Raw genomic sequence first — 14,920 nt, 5'->3', positions numbered from 1 at the left:
GTGTATTCGTTTTGAGCTCGTCGATGTTTATATATATTGGAAACCGTGCTTCTTCGAATATTTCTTGGACCCATCTCTTGGGCACAGAAGAACTTCGCGTTGTCATCCATGCATAACACAGGTGGAAAATGAATTAGTCTGCGTATACAACATCTTGTCCCGCATGTCTAATGTGCGACTCCTCATACCGATTCTGACGTGTACACGATGAGGCCTGAGTTTACTTGTGACATTCCAATTCCAAAAAGACTCACGCTGGAGAAGGCTGTTCAACTTTGTGACGCGAGATGCAACACTAAGGTCCAGGGTCTTGTCTCCGAAGTCAACAACGATACCGCCCAGCACTGCAGGGTTGACCTACCAGGGCAAAACATGAGGAAATCATACACAAGGCAAGGCTGAGACAACGCACCTTGTTTGCCACCTTCAACGACTTGGATTGTTGTGCTGCCTGCGAGTTCTTCAGTGCCGTCTCGAGTCGCGTCTGGACGTCCCTAGGGAGCGGCGCGGCAGACGTGATCGTGACCGTCAGCTCGCCCTTGTAGCCTGCGACGAGCTCATTGAAGCCATCAATGACGCCCTGCATCTCCGCAAGGCGGCCGTTCTCCGAGAGGACTACGAAGATGTTTTTCGTGATCTCCGACACGGGCTCCTTCTTCGCGCCCGTACCCTCTGCCGCGGCGTACAGCACGGAGAGGCCTGCGATGCGGTCCTTCATGGAGAGCGTCGGGTTCGAGACGAACGAGCTCAACTGGGGCGCGTCCTTGACGGCCGTGGCGATGGTGTTCAGCTCAGTCTGCACTTTGTTGATCGTCTGCGGCGACTTGGCAAGGGCGGCGTTGAAGATGGCATGGGAGTACTTAAGCGCGAGGGCGCTCGCAGCTCGTCGTCCGAGGCCGGTCGAGGCGGTGGCTGCACGGACGGAGGTGGAGAGCAACATGGTGCTGAATGGGAGGGAGGGCGTCGAGAGCGTTGGCCTGTTCGTGGGCGAGCCCGTCACGTAGCCCGCTCTCTGCCCGCGGGAATTTCCGGCTTCGTCCTGCCGGTGTATTCAGCGCTCAATCGGAGACTGCATCTGACAGACGATCGACCTCTGATTGGTTTGCATACCACTCAGAGAATATATATATACAGCATTCAGATCGCAAGAAAGGCCCGTATATGCTAACATTTGAATACGAGCAATAGCTTAACTTCTTCATACATCAGAGATGACCGTATGATATTCAGAACAAATCAACCTTCCCTCGTCTAGACGAGATAACCGCTACCACCTTGCCCTCGAATCCAAGTAAGTCACCCCCTGCGGTCGCGACAAGGTCCTCGGTGCCCGCAGGTATGTCAATTCCGAGAAGCTCCTCGATATTCGTCGAAGCCAGGGCATACGCAGAAGCCTTATCCAAGACATCCTGGGCAGAATGCAGCGCCTCGTAATCGAGATGAGCTTTTGATCTTAGAGAGTTCGCGCGAGAACCTACCCATCCGGCGTCAAACCTGAGGTTCCGCACTGCCCAGGTGCTCATGTCCGGGGCAGCATTCACGCCCTGTGGACCGAGACCAACCTTAACACCGTGTCTTATCAGATAGGCGACAGCCCCTTCCTCTGTAAGAGGAGGACCGCCAAGGCTTGGGTCTGCGTGAGACTAACGACGGACTGCTCAAGGAATGACGCTCACATGCGTTTGCGGTCCCAATCGTACGGCTGGGATAAATCTTAGCTAGCACGCGAATGCATGTATAAGGAGAACACGTACATAAGACCTAGGTGGTGTCAGTATCACGCCGATATTCGCTCTAGCGAGTTCTTTTGCGAGAAGATGCGCCTCTGCACCGCCAACAATGGTGAGTTTTATGATACTCCCTATTTTGGCTTCGACCTCTTTCTTGAGACCGATGAGGGTTGCTATGATATCTGCACTGTTCACTTCCACCACAAGGGGTACGGTACCCTGTTGCGAGCAGAGTCAGTTCCGAAGTGGGCAACGGCCAATCAATACTTACATCCGCCACCTTCTCGAGCCATTTTCCGCTCTCGCCGGAGGGGTGCAGCAAGTATCGTCTGAGCGTCGCGATCTGCGTGCTGACACTCGGAAGACCCATCGACCGGCCGATCGTCACATGCACCGCAGCCACATCCTGGACGACGGCCCCCTTCTCGAGTTTATGCCGTGCGCCTAGGGAGAATGCGACACTGAGCCCTCCCAAGAAAGCCGCATGGTTGGGAGCCGCGATGCCTACAGTGACGCCATGGCGGTATGCGAGCCTGCAAGATTTATTCTGGTCAGTTTCAGCAATCATGTGTACGTCGCAAATAGCATACATCGCATCCCGCGTGCCATATTGCAGCCCATCGACGGCTCTTGTCAAGTACCCCGCGCCTCCGGTGATAGCAGGCACCTCTGCTAGGAGAGGATCCAAGGCCACACCATCAACTGTAGACTCCTCCATGGATATCTCCTGCAGTCCGATCGTGGAACCGAACGAGACAAGGCCGGGTTGCAGAGCACCTCCGTGAAGGTTGACCATGACCGCTTCCGGATGCACGGTATACTGCGAGCATGCCGCAGAGGCGCCAGAGCAGACCACCTTGCCCCCCTTAACGACAACGATGGGCTCTCGGATACCCGAGCCCTCGCCTGGCTCGAGCAGGCTCACGATGCCTGTGCCATCCATGCTCTTGGCCCACACATTTGTAATGTTGGTGAAAATCACGATGCCGTCGGTAGACTCGGTGGGTTCCAGAGGCGGGAGGCCATCGTACTTCAGTGTCTTTTGCGCCTCCTCAGAAAAGTCTGGTGTCTGGGGCGCATGCTGCTGTGCCACCAATTTCGCAAAGGCACGAGTCTCGTCAAATTGGGGGATCCCGTCCACAATGACTTGACTCGGCGTCGCGCCCAATGCGAGCGGATGGCTATCCCAAATAACCACATCTACGACCAACGACGTCATGACACTGGGAACGTCGATGTATATGTTACGCAGAACATACCAGCGTCGTATCCTATTCAGAAAGTTGTCAGCTGACCGTGCCATAGAGAAAGGTCAAACAAACGCGGACGTACCCGTCTTGAGGAACCCAATACGATGATCAAGCCCCAGCAGCGTAGCCGGGGTGCTGATCACCGATGCGAGCGCAATATTTTCATCAAGCCCATAGTAGTGTGCTTGCGCAGCCTCGTTGACCAAAAACCTGGACAGGATGCCAGGATGGTCTGACTGGCAATTGAACTCACGGTTCAGGGCCATTGATACATGTCAGTATGCAGGCCTCCGGCGTACCTTCATAATCACAGGAATGTCATTCTCTGCGAGAATCCGAGGCGCGTACTCGGAATGCCGGAACGCCTCCCGCTTGTATCTGTGTCGGATCGTCACGCCAGCTCTAGCATGCCCGGCGTCAATGCTCACCTAGAGAATGTCGCGAACATTGCGATGGCCGGCGTGTTCCCTATGCATACGGAGTCAACTGGATGCATTATTGAGAATGTGGCCGCGCTGACCGTATGCGCGCTTCAGGACGTCTGGGACGAGGTACGCTTCGTGCGCATGGTGGAACGCTGCGACGGAGAACCGGAACTCGTTCGACAGCTAGAGATTCCCGGCATCGTCAAGGCTGAACATGATCTCAAAACGTGAAGCGCACCCTGACGAAGTCATCAAAGTCGACAGCCTCATAGCAGTGCGTTTGGACCTGTTGGCCGCCTGAATACGGTGCACGGTTTCAGAGACTAGGAGCCGTGCATGCCTTAACCCTCCCACGGAGCACGTCGACGAGAGACTCCCACTGCAGATCTTCAGGGAATGCCTGTCCCTCTAGCGCCTTCCAGTCCCCCGCGAGCGCCTTCGCGCAGTATTGGTCCTGGGCGTCCCTGATTTCGCGCGCTTTGTTATAGCTGCGGTCATTCGGTTGCAGGCAAAATACACGCGGTCAATGACAAAATTAGCAGTGGGAGACGGCTGCTGACGTACGCCTGACGGTATCCCCACACCGTGTCCATCCGCGTGCCCGAATACACGCGTGCTGCGCGGATAGCATGATCGGTGGTGAGACAATGTGCGTTTGCAAATGCACAGCCACACGGCGTCGCTTACCTGGGTTCTCTCCTGGAAGTATCGTGCATCGCGCATTCGTCAGCAGGATCAGCAGTGCTGTCAGCGTGATGGGACTGACCGCACGCGTGTCTAATGCACGAATGTCAGAGCATTGACGCAGGGCCGCGCTACGTGAAAGAAACGCACTTCATATGTCTCCATCTCGGCGGCACAGACGTGTCCACTGCCGAACCGTTGAGGTAGAACGGCGGCTCGAGCAGCATAGACGTCGGCGTGCGCTCCGTCGTGGGTCGCAGCTTGATGACGAAGGCCTGGCCGCCTGGAACGGTTGCATCTAACATCTGTCACACGTACAGAAAGCAGACGGACATACCGATGGCGTCAGCAGAGCCTGGAAGGATCAGTGAGGTGGTTACACCGCCCGCCATGGTGTGCTTGAACCCTGAATGATAGTATGCATCAAATCCGTCACACGACCGAGATGGCGGGGTAAGAGGAGCTGACCATCGTCGTGGGTGTTGAGCGCGTCGAGCGAGCGGAGCCATGGCAGGACAAGCCCATTGAAGGAGTTGCCGTCCGAGCTGCCCCTCAGCGACGGCGACGACTCGACAGCGAGATGCGAGTGCAAGTCAACGACTCTGTATCATGCATCCAGCCGCAGCACTCATGAGCCTTAACAAACGAGCGCACCCAGGCGTGACCCATGCTCTGCAGGCAATTGCTCGACTCGATGTATGCGCGCGGTATTCCATGGCTGAAGACGCACCCATGCACATCCACCGTTTCGACGTCACTCAGCGTACTCAACATCCCCTCGCCGATGTCCCCTACAGCCTTGATAAGTCCATGGGCAAGCAGCAGGTCCCCCTGGAGGACTTCAAAGCCCTGGACGCGCCCCGTCCAGATAGTCGCATTGCGGATGAAGATCGGGCGCGTCCCCTCTTGGTACCTGTCCGACACCACACGCTGACTGAAGGTCTCCGGCGGGCCAGGCTTGACCGAGAGATGCGCGCACTGCCCAACGATCGCGTCCTTGTCTAGTTGCACCGCGGAGCTGTGAGTATCGAAGAACCAGCCAAACCTAACGCAGTACGCGACGAGGAACGCGCAGAAGAGGAGCCCCCACTGGATTCGATGCCGCGCCGACCTAGGGGGCGGTGCACCACGAGGAGAAAATGCGAATGACTTCTCCATGGCGGGAGCAGCGTTTGGGGAAACGCAAGGGAAACGATCTCATGACGCGAGCGCGACGCGACGCGCAGGCACCAGCCTCGGCAGCACGCTTCGAAGTCTCGGCCGTCCGTCCCGAGCAAGATCCTCTGAAATTGAATGATTCCGAGAAGGACCGGACGTAGAACGATTGCTCACGAGAGTGCTTACTAGGCCTTACCAACCATCGTGCGTTTACAATCTCTCAAGCATGCATGACGCGGTAATCTTTTCTCCTGTGTGCTAATACGGAAGATGCATACAGTCAAGACAATTGCCTGCATGCCAGGCCAAAATGCATGTTTGGAACACGATCATGATCGGTGATGTTGTTGGCAACGGGCACTCGAGGCGGCGGCGCATTGTGGGGTGAGTACAGCCTCGGGATAAATCAGTCGCAGAGAGCCGAAGAATGGAGGATCAAAATAGAACGTTGTTATCTCAGGGTGTTGTTCGCAGCGCCTGGAGGCATTTTTGGCAGTGCAAAAGTGCCTGGAAGCGACGATGCATGCGTCGAACACGGGACGAAGTGAATGGTTAATATGCGTGAGCGCAGGCGGTGGAGAAGGCGGCAATGCTATCGGACAGAGTTGCTGCTAGAACAGGCTGCGGATCGAAGCAGCTATAGCCGGGCTCAATAATCCGGCACCGGGTCCGCCTGGCACTCCGTCACGGATGGACCTAATTTGGAAAGAGACCTTCCCGATTCTGACCAAGCGCCGAGACCCCAGAAGCAACGGACATGGTCGGCGTTCTCCGGGAGATGCCGTGGGCGGCCGAGGGGGCGTGTAGCGGATGGATCGGAGTAATATAATATCTCTCAGCAAACACGCCTGGCTGTTGCCTGTCTTTTCTCTGGAGTCGTCTGTGGTGTCTGCTGTGGATCCATGCCCTGTCCATGAGTTGCCTTCATCCTACTTAACCCTTACACTCTCCGTACTGCCAGTATAGACCGCAGCACAGCAGCCCAGCCGCCGACAACAAGAACAATAGATCCCTTAGGTAACTACCTCGCTTTGTTCCTTCTTGGTCAATAGCCAAACTCGTCGTCCCGTCTAGGCACATAAGTACCTGGCCCACCTCCCAAGGCTTCATTGCTTGCCATGTTCTTTTCCGTCGCCCGGCTGCGACTTTCCATCGCTTCTGCTCTCATCGTCTTCTCTTCTCTTTCTCGGGCCCATCAGGATGTCCTCTGTAAGTCTCTTTCCTATTCTTCCATGGCCACCGCTCACGACCCGTTTATGGCAGTCACTTCATCCGTTTCTTACTGTGCGCCGCCCGAGGAGATCCTCGTACAGCAGCTCGACCTCATCTACTTCAAGGCAAACAACTCAATCTCGTTTAATGTCTCCGCAGCGAGTGTGGTACGTTAAGACAGTTCGTATTGTGCCGGTCAGTGCCAGTCGCGACGACTTCAACCAACTGTGGCCGTAAGCAGATGAACACCGGAGGTGAGAGATGCAGCAGCATGTGAACGCCTTGTGGCCTGTCCTACTTCGTTTGGGCAGCGTGACTGTGGGGCAAGACATGCGGTTCAGTCGTCGTTACTGGCAAATGACTGGCACAGCAAACCCTCACTGCTCTTTATGTACTTACCGTTTCGCTCGCAGCTCTCCGATGTCAATGTTACCGCCAATATCTATCTCAACATTTACGGCATGCAGCCCGTTAATGAGACCATAGACCTCTGCAAACTTTTTGGCGGCATCATCTGCCCGCTCCCACAGTACAACTTCACAGGCGCAGATTCTCTCACCCTCCCCTCATCTTTCTCCATTACGTCCCACCTCCCTGGCATCGCATACGTGATTCCCGATCTTGAGGCGTTTATGCAGCTCACGCTCATCGAGGTGGGTACGAACAACGTCAAGGCATGTGTGCAAGCGACTATCTCGAACGGCTGGTCTATGCGCCAGTATGCTGTGGAGTGGGCGACTGCCGCTATCGCATTCCTCGCGCTCGCATTAGCACTGTGGCAGTCTGTGACAACTGGCGCGCTCGCGCTCGCGCCAATACGCCTGCTCGATCTACTCGGGCTGTATCAGACAATCGCCATCTCTGGGCTTCTCGGGCTCGACTATCCGTCTGCCTACACCGCGTTCGCGCTCAATTTCTCGTGGGCGCTCGGGCTGTTCGCGCAATCTGCGACCTCGCCCATGCAGACATCCATCAATAACATGCGGCGTCTCACCGGGGGTAATTCAGACGACGCTAGCAGCGCCGGTGCGACTCAGTTCGTGAACCGCAAGCTGAGTCCGTACAACATCCCGCAAGGCGGAGCCAGTTCCACCAGTTCGCTCTCCTCTATCTCGCTCGCGAAAATCGCAGCCGAAATGCCGACGAACGTCACCGGCTCGTACACGCTGCTCAGGTCTCCTGTCGAGAACGCAACATCGCTCATCTCGGACGGAGGCGTGGCCGTCGTGACCGCCCAGTCATCAAACGTCCTCCAGGCGGGGATCCCTATCTATGTGAACTCAATCGGCATTGCAACCGCCGACGCGTTCATGACCATCTTCCTGGTTGGCCTTATTTACCTGGCCGTAGTGTTGGCCGCACTAGCCCTCGGGTTCGCGCTGTACCACGGTGCGCGGCGCACCGCGTGGGGACAGCGGAACCTGCCCAAGCTTCCCGGGCTCGAGGCGGGGTACCTCCCGTTCGCGCACGCATGGGGCCTCCGGGCGGCGCTGGTGGCAGTAATACCGATTCTAGTGTTCACGTTTTACCAATGGACGCTCAAGGACTCATGGCTGTCTGACCTCCTGTCCGTCTTTACACTCATCGCCATCATGGTGTTCGTGCTGCCTGCGTTCTACCTCACGCTTCGCCCACATCTGCCTCGCGTTCTCGCCCGAACCGCGAATGCCACCGTTCCGGCATCAATATCCCTCTCCCCTCTCACCGCACCGTTCCTGTCCGAGCGCATCTATTACCTCATCCCGCTTCTTCTCTCAGTCGTCGTCAAGGCGCTTGTGACCGCATTCGGGCATGCGCATGGGTTTGCACAAAGCATCATCATTACCGTCATCGACGGATTCCTGCTACTCTCCTTGTGCGTGCTAAAGCCGCACCGCACACGCCATGCAGACGTCCTGCATGGCTACCTCGCCATCGTGCGCTTTGTATGCTCAGGCTTGCTCATCGCCTTCGCGGAGAGCATCCAGCTCATGGCCATCCCGCGCACGGCCATCGGCATCGTCGTCGCAGTCATCTTCGCGATCGCCGTCATCGTCATGTTCTTCAACATCCTCGTGAACATGGGCCTGTGGAAGCTCGTCAAGTTCGTCGTGTGCTGCGGCCGCCGGAGCCGCCGCACGGGCGACCATTCGCTGTCGAGTAACCCCAACGACAGCGACTCCGCGATGCTCGAGAAGGTGAACGGGGAGCACGATCCTGAGAAGCAAGGGCACGACGCTAACACGACCCCGGGCTCGTCCCAATTCCACCTCATTCGCCCCGGCAACCCGACGCCGCCTGCGACGGACGTGGGCTCACATCATACACCGACCAGCGCGGGCAGTCACTATCCCAGCATCGTGTCCACAAACACCGCCTCAACAACGCTCGGGGATCCGCTCCCACGACGGTGGTCATTCCAGCACTCGCGGCCGCCATCCACGTCGGAGGCGTCGCCGTCTGCGGGGTCGTTCGCGTCCTCGCCGCCAACGCCTGTGTCGCGGCTGCCGTCGCAGCGGCATAGCAGGAACCCGTCGAGCTCCGCGCCGGCACCGATCGAGGAGCGGTATTCTCACGAACAGATTCCAGTGTAGATTTGCGTGGACGTTTGTAAGTTAAATGTTATCTGGGTCTGTTCTGTTCTTCCGACAACTGCCGCTGTCTCTTGCATACCATTTAATTATCCCCCTCGTCGCATTACCCACTGACCCACAGCCTACATGCATTCCACGTTCTCACTGCATCTCCGCATCATACAATACCTGCGCACCCACATTCATTGCTTGACTTAGAGTACCGTAAGCCGAAAATCGTAATGCATCCGTTACCCTCTTATGACTGGTCATGACATGACATCTGTAGCACACATTGTACTAGAGGTTCGCAAAATGTTTATATTTGGCCTCGCCACCAGACGAGTAGGGCGATCGGAGATTGAGCGCTGTTGACAGTGACGCGCCGCGTGGGACCGTCGTTGATCGCGTTTAGCTCTTCTGCTCGCATCGCCATGTCTGACGCGACCGCAGCCGACAACTCAGCCCAGCAGCAGGCGGCTGGTCCAGCTCCAGCTAAGCCTCCCGTCGTCGTGCCAAATACCGGGAGTAGTATCATTGTGAGCAAAACTCAGGTGCGAACGCGTCCGCTGGTGGCTGTAGGACGGTGTACCGAACCTACTGCGTCTGTAGCGCGGCAATCCCGTGCTTGAACACATCCGGAATGTGGGCAAGGAGGTCCGTGAGATCGTCGCCGACTACCAGGTAGGGCGGACGACGGGTGTCCTGTTCCTTAGGTGCGATGTGAATTTGCTATGTTGCGCTGTGGTAGCAGGTGTTCACTCCGCTCAGCTTGCGGTACCACCGACTTCACCCAGAATACATCCACAAGCGCATAGAGGAACTGGGGAACTCGTACAACCTCAGGATCTTATTGTTAATGTGCGATGTAGTGCGTGATTGTATCTACATTCGTCTCGACGTGACTTACATTCTCAGAGCGAGCACCAAGAGCCTATCAGAGAATTGACGAAGGTCGGCGTAGAACACACTCCCTTCTCTTCATGCACTCAGAGCTGCACTTCAGATTTGTCTCATCAACAACATCACAATCATGGTGGCTTGGACGTATGTGACCCAGTCCTCGTATAGCTCGCATACTCACCTACGGCGTTTAGCCCGGAGGAGGCAGGGTTCTACCTCTCGACGTACAAGCAGTTCGAGCACAAGCCACCGGATCTCATCAAGGAACGGGTTGACAAGAGCTACCATGCAATGCTCCGCACAGCCCTAACAAGTATCAGCAAAGTTAACAAAACCGACGTCGAGACCCTGCGGACCTCGTTCGGCGTAGGTGTCAAGCACAAGCGACTGACCTGTTTTCATTGATTCTGCTCGACAGAGTTTCGCAGCTATCTCACGAGCCACCACTGAGCAGCTACAAAACTTGCCCGGCTTCGGGCAAGTCAAGGCGAAGCGCGTGGTAGACGCGCTCGAGAAACCGTTCAGACATAATGTGACCGGGAGCACTCAGCCGCTGCGACAAGCCCAGCTCTCACAGCCAATTTACTCCGATAAAGGCAAGGGCAGAGCACGGGAGACTGAACCTCAAGCCTCCACAGGACCTACCAACGCGGTGCAAAGGCCTAGGGCACCGAGTCCAGTCTGGGACATGGAGTTGGATCTCAATGACTCGCCTTCTCCCTCGCCAACACCTGAGACAGGACCAGCTCGTGAACGCTCACACCCGCCGCCTGAGCACCCAGCAGTGACCGCAGCTCCATCGGTCGAAGCATCACGGCGGAAACGGCCACCCAGTCCAGTCTGGGATATAGAACTGGACTTGAATGAATCCGACCTTGAAGAGGGCGCCCCAGCCCCGAGCAAGAAGCCGCGGATGGATGGTCCGGCGAGGCGACATTCTCTTTCTAAGCTCGGCTAGTCTACAGTTCTCTACGGATAATTACACTCTTATAACGATATGGCGCTACGAATTACGATCTTCGTTATAAGCAGGTATCAAACTCATGCAATGTAGGGTATCAGGATGATGAGCAGGGCTGCGCTTGTCTACTAATATAGGATGTATTGAAGCGTGTGCATTATTCCTATTTCCTGGGCTGTCCAAAGTAGCCGTGTAGATTCCGCGGCTTGCCAGTGCCAGGACCGGACCGCTGGCTAGCCATGCGTTGGTACCAAATACGTAGGGAGAGGCGTTGTAGAGTCGCCTTCGCCCGAGAGCGGTCTAGATGTGCCGCACGCGTATCCACTGAGAGGAAGGCCGCATTGAGTATCTCATAAATGACTTAGGTGTCGCAAGACATACCAATCTTCCCGTGCAAGACATCAAGCACAGTTTTGACTTGTTCTAGCGGAGTTGCCGTTTCTCTCCCAGCTTTCTTCCCGGACTCGGAGGACTGGCTTGAAGGTGGGGATGCTGCAGCTTCTGACCTAGCGGCCTCTTTTTCCAGAGCCACATACTCGTCGATGCCGGTGAGTGCTTTGCTGAGCACCTCAACGTGGCATGCGAGGTTATCGTAGTAGTCGTCCTTGTCGGAATTACCTTGGATGTCGAAAAGCGCTTCGGAACCGGTGGGTGGGGAGAGCAGGTCTATGATAGGCGCAAGGGGAGGTAGTTGCATGTACGATTCCTACAAAGGATTAACATGGTGCACGGTGCGTGCACGGATTGCGTGGGATCGACTTACTACTGAGGGCGGATCCTCGTCAAGCAATAGACAACGAGCGATACACCGCGCTATGCGGATTGTCCGCTGGCTTCCACCCACAATGAAGGATAAGAGATGGGCACGATTGAGAGGGGAAAGGTCCCTCGCATACCGGACTACCTTCGAACAGATCGCAACATCCTGTATGGCAGTCAGCACCAGAGATGAACCTGGTATATGGACGGCTCACGATGTGCTGAGCGTTCGAGGGCACAGATTGTCCAAGGCTCTCGACCGCTACCATGCAGTCTCGCTTCAGATCAGACGGTACGGACGGTTCCAACGCAACAAGGAGCATGAAGAGCACGAAGTCGGGAATTTCTTCCACATCAAGTGCACTGCGACTAGAATTTCACAATAAGTCTCGAACCCAACGGGGAAAATGAGTGAGTATAACACTGACCGAGCAAAAGCCGTAACGAGCGAGACAAGGCGATGCACAATCTCATATTTGTCACACGCCTGAATTGTCGAATGCGATGATTGATGCACAACCCACTCGGCGGCCTCGATGACCTCGGGTTTTGCGCCAAGACGTACCAAGCAGTCTATGACAAGACCCAAAGGTAGATTTGGCCGCTGCTCCAAAGTGTGTTCACATATGTGAAGTAAGGTGCGCCATGCTGGTTCTCCGTACGCAGCACCAGATGGTGCCATTGCTATAAGAAATTAATAAGTTTAGGCGACTGAATTGAGCGTGATACCAGCGTACATAACGTGAACAGCCACGGAACTAGGGCAGCAGATTGCTCAGGCTCTAGGTGATGGACAAGCAGGTTTGCATTGAGCAATGTGACTAGCTGCAAAGTATCTACATAACAAGGATCTCAGTTGCATTCCGTTTTGAAAGAGTGCTAACTGCTCACCTCCGCTGTCCACGGTATTCTGCAACAAATGAAGGACAGGATGCGCATCGATCTCATGCAAGCCTTGCGGCAACGGGGGTAGACCGTCCACCTGCATCTCGTCACTTATTTTCGCGTCCATGTCCCACAGCGGGACGCCCAAGGGACGTTCCTCGCGCCCATGTCGTTTCGTCTCCCGGCTACCGCGGTCTTTCGCCAGGATCTTCCCTACTGCCTTCCCGTCTTTCTCCCCGAGAATCTTCTCGCAATCCTCCTCCTGCAGCGCATCCTCCACCTCGCTTTCGTCTTCCTCATCGATGGCCAGCGCAGCGGAACTCGCCGCGCCCGCGTGCACAACGCACATCGCGGCCGCCTCATCGCCCCATGCACTGTCCGCATCCGCGTCCTCGTTGTTGAGCTCGTCACGCAGGTTCTTGCGCGCTCGCGAGGACGATGAGATCACTTCCGCGGCGCGCAGTGCGTCCATGCCCTTCCCGCGCTTGTCCGCGAGCGCCTTCTCCTTGAGCAGCGCGTCGAGGGGGTTCGCCTTGCGCGATGTGCGACGCTGCGACGCGTCGGCGGTAGCGAAAAGTGCAGGCAGTCGCGACGCGACGGACGGTGACTGGCGGCGCAGGTTGTATCGGCTTAAGACGCGCCTGTCTTGCGGCGAGCTCTCGAGATTTGATAGTGGCGAGCCAAACGGCCCCGACTTTATGCCAAGCGGCTTCGCCACGCTGAATAATGGGATGTCAGAGCACACGCCGTGCCAGAGGGTACCGACTCACGCCTTTCCCTTGCCTTTGTCTGGCTTGGCGAGTTGTGCCATGAACTCATCTTCCGACTCGTTATCACTGCTGCTCGCCAGCGACTGGAGCTCGAGGGGAGATCCCTCCGGACTTGAGGGAGCGCGAGCGTACACTTGCGCCTTGATCTCGTCGGCAATCTGTCTGGCCTTGGTACGCGGAGTGATCCGTTGGGGAGTCGGCGGGTGTGGAACGGGGTCGCTCGATGGCGGTGGCGTGAGTGAGCTAAACGCGTTGGGCGAGGAGAATGTCAGCGGGGACTCGGATCTAGGCGGTGTAGTAGAGCGGTCGGCAGCAGCCGCAAAAATACTCGGTCCTGCGTAACTCGACAGCGTCGACACTGAGCTGCGGGCACGCAGCTCTAAACTGACCTCGACCTCGGATTGGGGAGTGAGGCGAGCTGCATCTGACACTCGAGAAGGAGCTGGCGACCGGACCTTCATTGACACATCGACATCCATGGGAATGTCCGTGGGGGGCGGTATATCGTCCTCCGCATTCTCGATGGGCTCAGGAGGCACGATGCCGTCGCTGGGCGGCAGTGTGTGCGCGGGACTGGGAGGCTCCGTCACAGTCTCCTTTCTCCACTTGTCGACATGCTGTTTCACTTGGACAGGATCCTTCCTGTTATCCTTGGGCAGGGTCAGTTCATGCTCGTCAGATTGACTGCTAGGCACGAGCTCCTCGATGTCTGCTTCGTTCCCTGAGCTCGGGGCGCGCATGGCAGGTTCCTCAGGCGAGAGACGCGCCCGCTTGGGTGTGCTAGGCCGCCTACTGGCTTTGCTTTCAACGGGAGACGGTAGTATGTTGTCCTTGGGTGTGAGAGGTTTGCTACGTGAAGATCCCTTGGCCGCATCTTTGAACCACCCGGGCGGCTTGCGAGGCACCTTGAATTCTTTGATATCGGGCTCACCATCAGTGTCATCGTCTAACGCACGCTTCAAAGGTGTCTTGGGCTTGACGACTGACCGCCTACGCGGGGTCGGGGGAAGCGGTGGTAAAGGAGCAATGCGAGGGGGTGGCCTCGACGCGCTTGTACTCGCTGTAAGAGGTTTCTGCGATGCCTTCTGGGCTGCAGAGGCAGCTTTGTTAGCCGCAGATCGCGTCTGGCGCATCGGGGCTGGTGAGTCACTCGAGATGCAGATGACAGAAGGAGAATCGGAGATGGAGATATGTGTGGCTTCAGTAGAACTAGAGATAGTGGCGACCTCCTGGTCGGGACGCGGGGGAGCGTTGTTTTTCCTTGCTTTCTCTGCAGGTGCGGGCTTGGCCGGCGGGAGTTTCGGCCTGAATCCTGGCCTGGACTGAGACGAGGAAGGGTCTGGGGGTGAGGACGGAATAGTCTGGCGAGCAAAAAGAGCAGGAAGAGTAACACGGCTCTGGGGGCGAGGGGGATCTTCCGCCTTGCGCGGGGGTTGGGTGGCGGGTTTTCTGAGACTCCTGCTCATCGTCGCAGGCATTCTCGAGCTCTGAGGGTGGCACGGCGGGCGCGTTACTCGTCATTGTGACAGCACGCGTAACGCGACGCGACGCGACGTGCAGACCCCGGGCACCATACCGGCAGACCCCGCATCGTCGCTGCAATTACGATCAGTGAATGCCGGTTGGGGTCA

The 14,920-nt window shown here is 56.7% G+C and overlaps 5 protein-coding genes across 5 annotated transcripts; 2 read left to right on the top strand and 3 right to left on the bottom strand.

Annotated features, from left to right (window-relative positions):
* Window positions 1-182: 182 nt before the first annotated feature.
* Window positions 183-940, bottom strand: POSPLADRAFT_1043806 (hypothetical protein; the record flags this gene model as incomplete). Its single annotated transcript, XM_024478389.1, has 3 exons — window positions 183-223; window positions 255-357; window positions 413-940. The coding sequence occupies 3 exons, from the start codon at window positions 938-940 to the stop codon at window positions 183-185; spliced, it is 672 nt and encodes a 223-aa protein (XP_024343151.1).
* Window positions 941-1,177: 237 nt separating this feature from the next.
* Window positions 1,178-5,247, bottom strand: POSPLADRAFT_1177816 (hypothetical protein; the record flags this gene model as incomplete). Its single annotated transcript, XM_024488539.1, has 20 exons — window positions 1,178-1,427; window positions 1,479-1,626; window positions 1,677-1,702; window positions 1,755-1,949; window positions 2,002-2,263; window positions 2,321-2,930; window positions 3,063-3,216; window positions 3,280-3,358; window positions 3,409-3,448; window positions 3,501-3,588; window positions 3,644-3,691; window positions 3,752-3,893; window positions 3,970-4,021; window positions 4,093-4,104; window positions 4,172-4,182; window positions 4,240-4,372; window positions 4,427-4,495; window positions 4,558-4,691; window positions 4,744-4,761; window positions 4,820-5,247. 20 exons carry the CDS (start codon window positions 5,245-5,247, stop codon window positions 1,227-1,229), a joined length of 2,850 nt encoding a protein of 949 aa, XP_024343150.1. The 3' UTR covers window positions 1,178-1,226.
* A 1,256-nt stretch (window positions 5,248-6,503) lies between these two features.
* On the top strand, window positions 6,504-8,555 carry POSPLADRAFT_1166357 (hypothetical protein; the record flags this gene model as incomplete). Its single annotated transcript, XM_024487917.1, has 2 exons — window positions 6,504-6,626; window positions 6,873-8,555. Coding segments are annotated over 2 exons (1,806 nt in total), but the record flags the coding sequence as incomplete, so codon positions are not given.
* Window positions 8,556-9,623: 1,068 nt separating this feature from the next.
* Window positions 9,624-10,437, top strand: POSPLADRAFT_1101630 (hypothetical protein; the record flags this gene model as incomplete). The annotated part of the gene is made up of 6 exons (XM_024483218.1): window positions 9,624-9,727; window positions 9,783-9,882; window positions 9,930-9,965; window positions 10,018-10,058; window positions 10,109-10,280; window positions 10,333-10,437. Coding segments are annotated over 6 exons (558 nt in total), but the record flags the coding sequence as incomplete, so codon positions are not given.
* Window positions 10,438-11,038: 601 nt separating this feature from the next.
* Window positions 11,039-14,767, bottom strand: POSPLADRAFT_1053004 (hypothetical protein; the record flags this gene model as incomplete). Its single annotated transcript, XM_024480330.1, has 8 exons — window positions 11,039-11,199; window positions 11,257-11,581; window positions 11,639-11,800; window positions 11,850-12,003; window positions 12,063-12,318; window positions 12,372-12,470; window positions 12,526-13,238; window positions 13,290-14,767. 8 exons carry the CDS (start codon window positions 14,765-14,767, stop codon window positions 11,039-11,041), a joined length of 3,348 nt encoding a protein of 1,115 aa, XP_024343147.1.
* Window positions 14,768-14,920: the final 153 nt, after the last annotated feature.

The sequence above is a fragment of the Postia placenta genome (assembly GCF_002117355.1).
Source record: "Postia placenta MAD-698-R-SB12 unplaced genomic scaffold POSPLAscaffold_2, whole genome shotgun sequence".
Taxonomy (NCBI): Eukaryota; Fungi; Basidiomycota; class Agaricomycetes; order Polyporales; family Adustoporiaceae; genus Rhodonia; species Rhodonia placenta.
The sequence above is the reverse complement of the archived record's forward strand: the minus strand, read 5'-3'. Positions and strand labels throughout refer to the sequence as shown.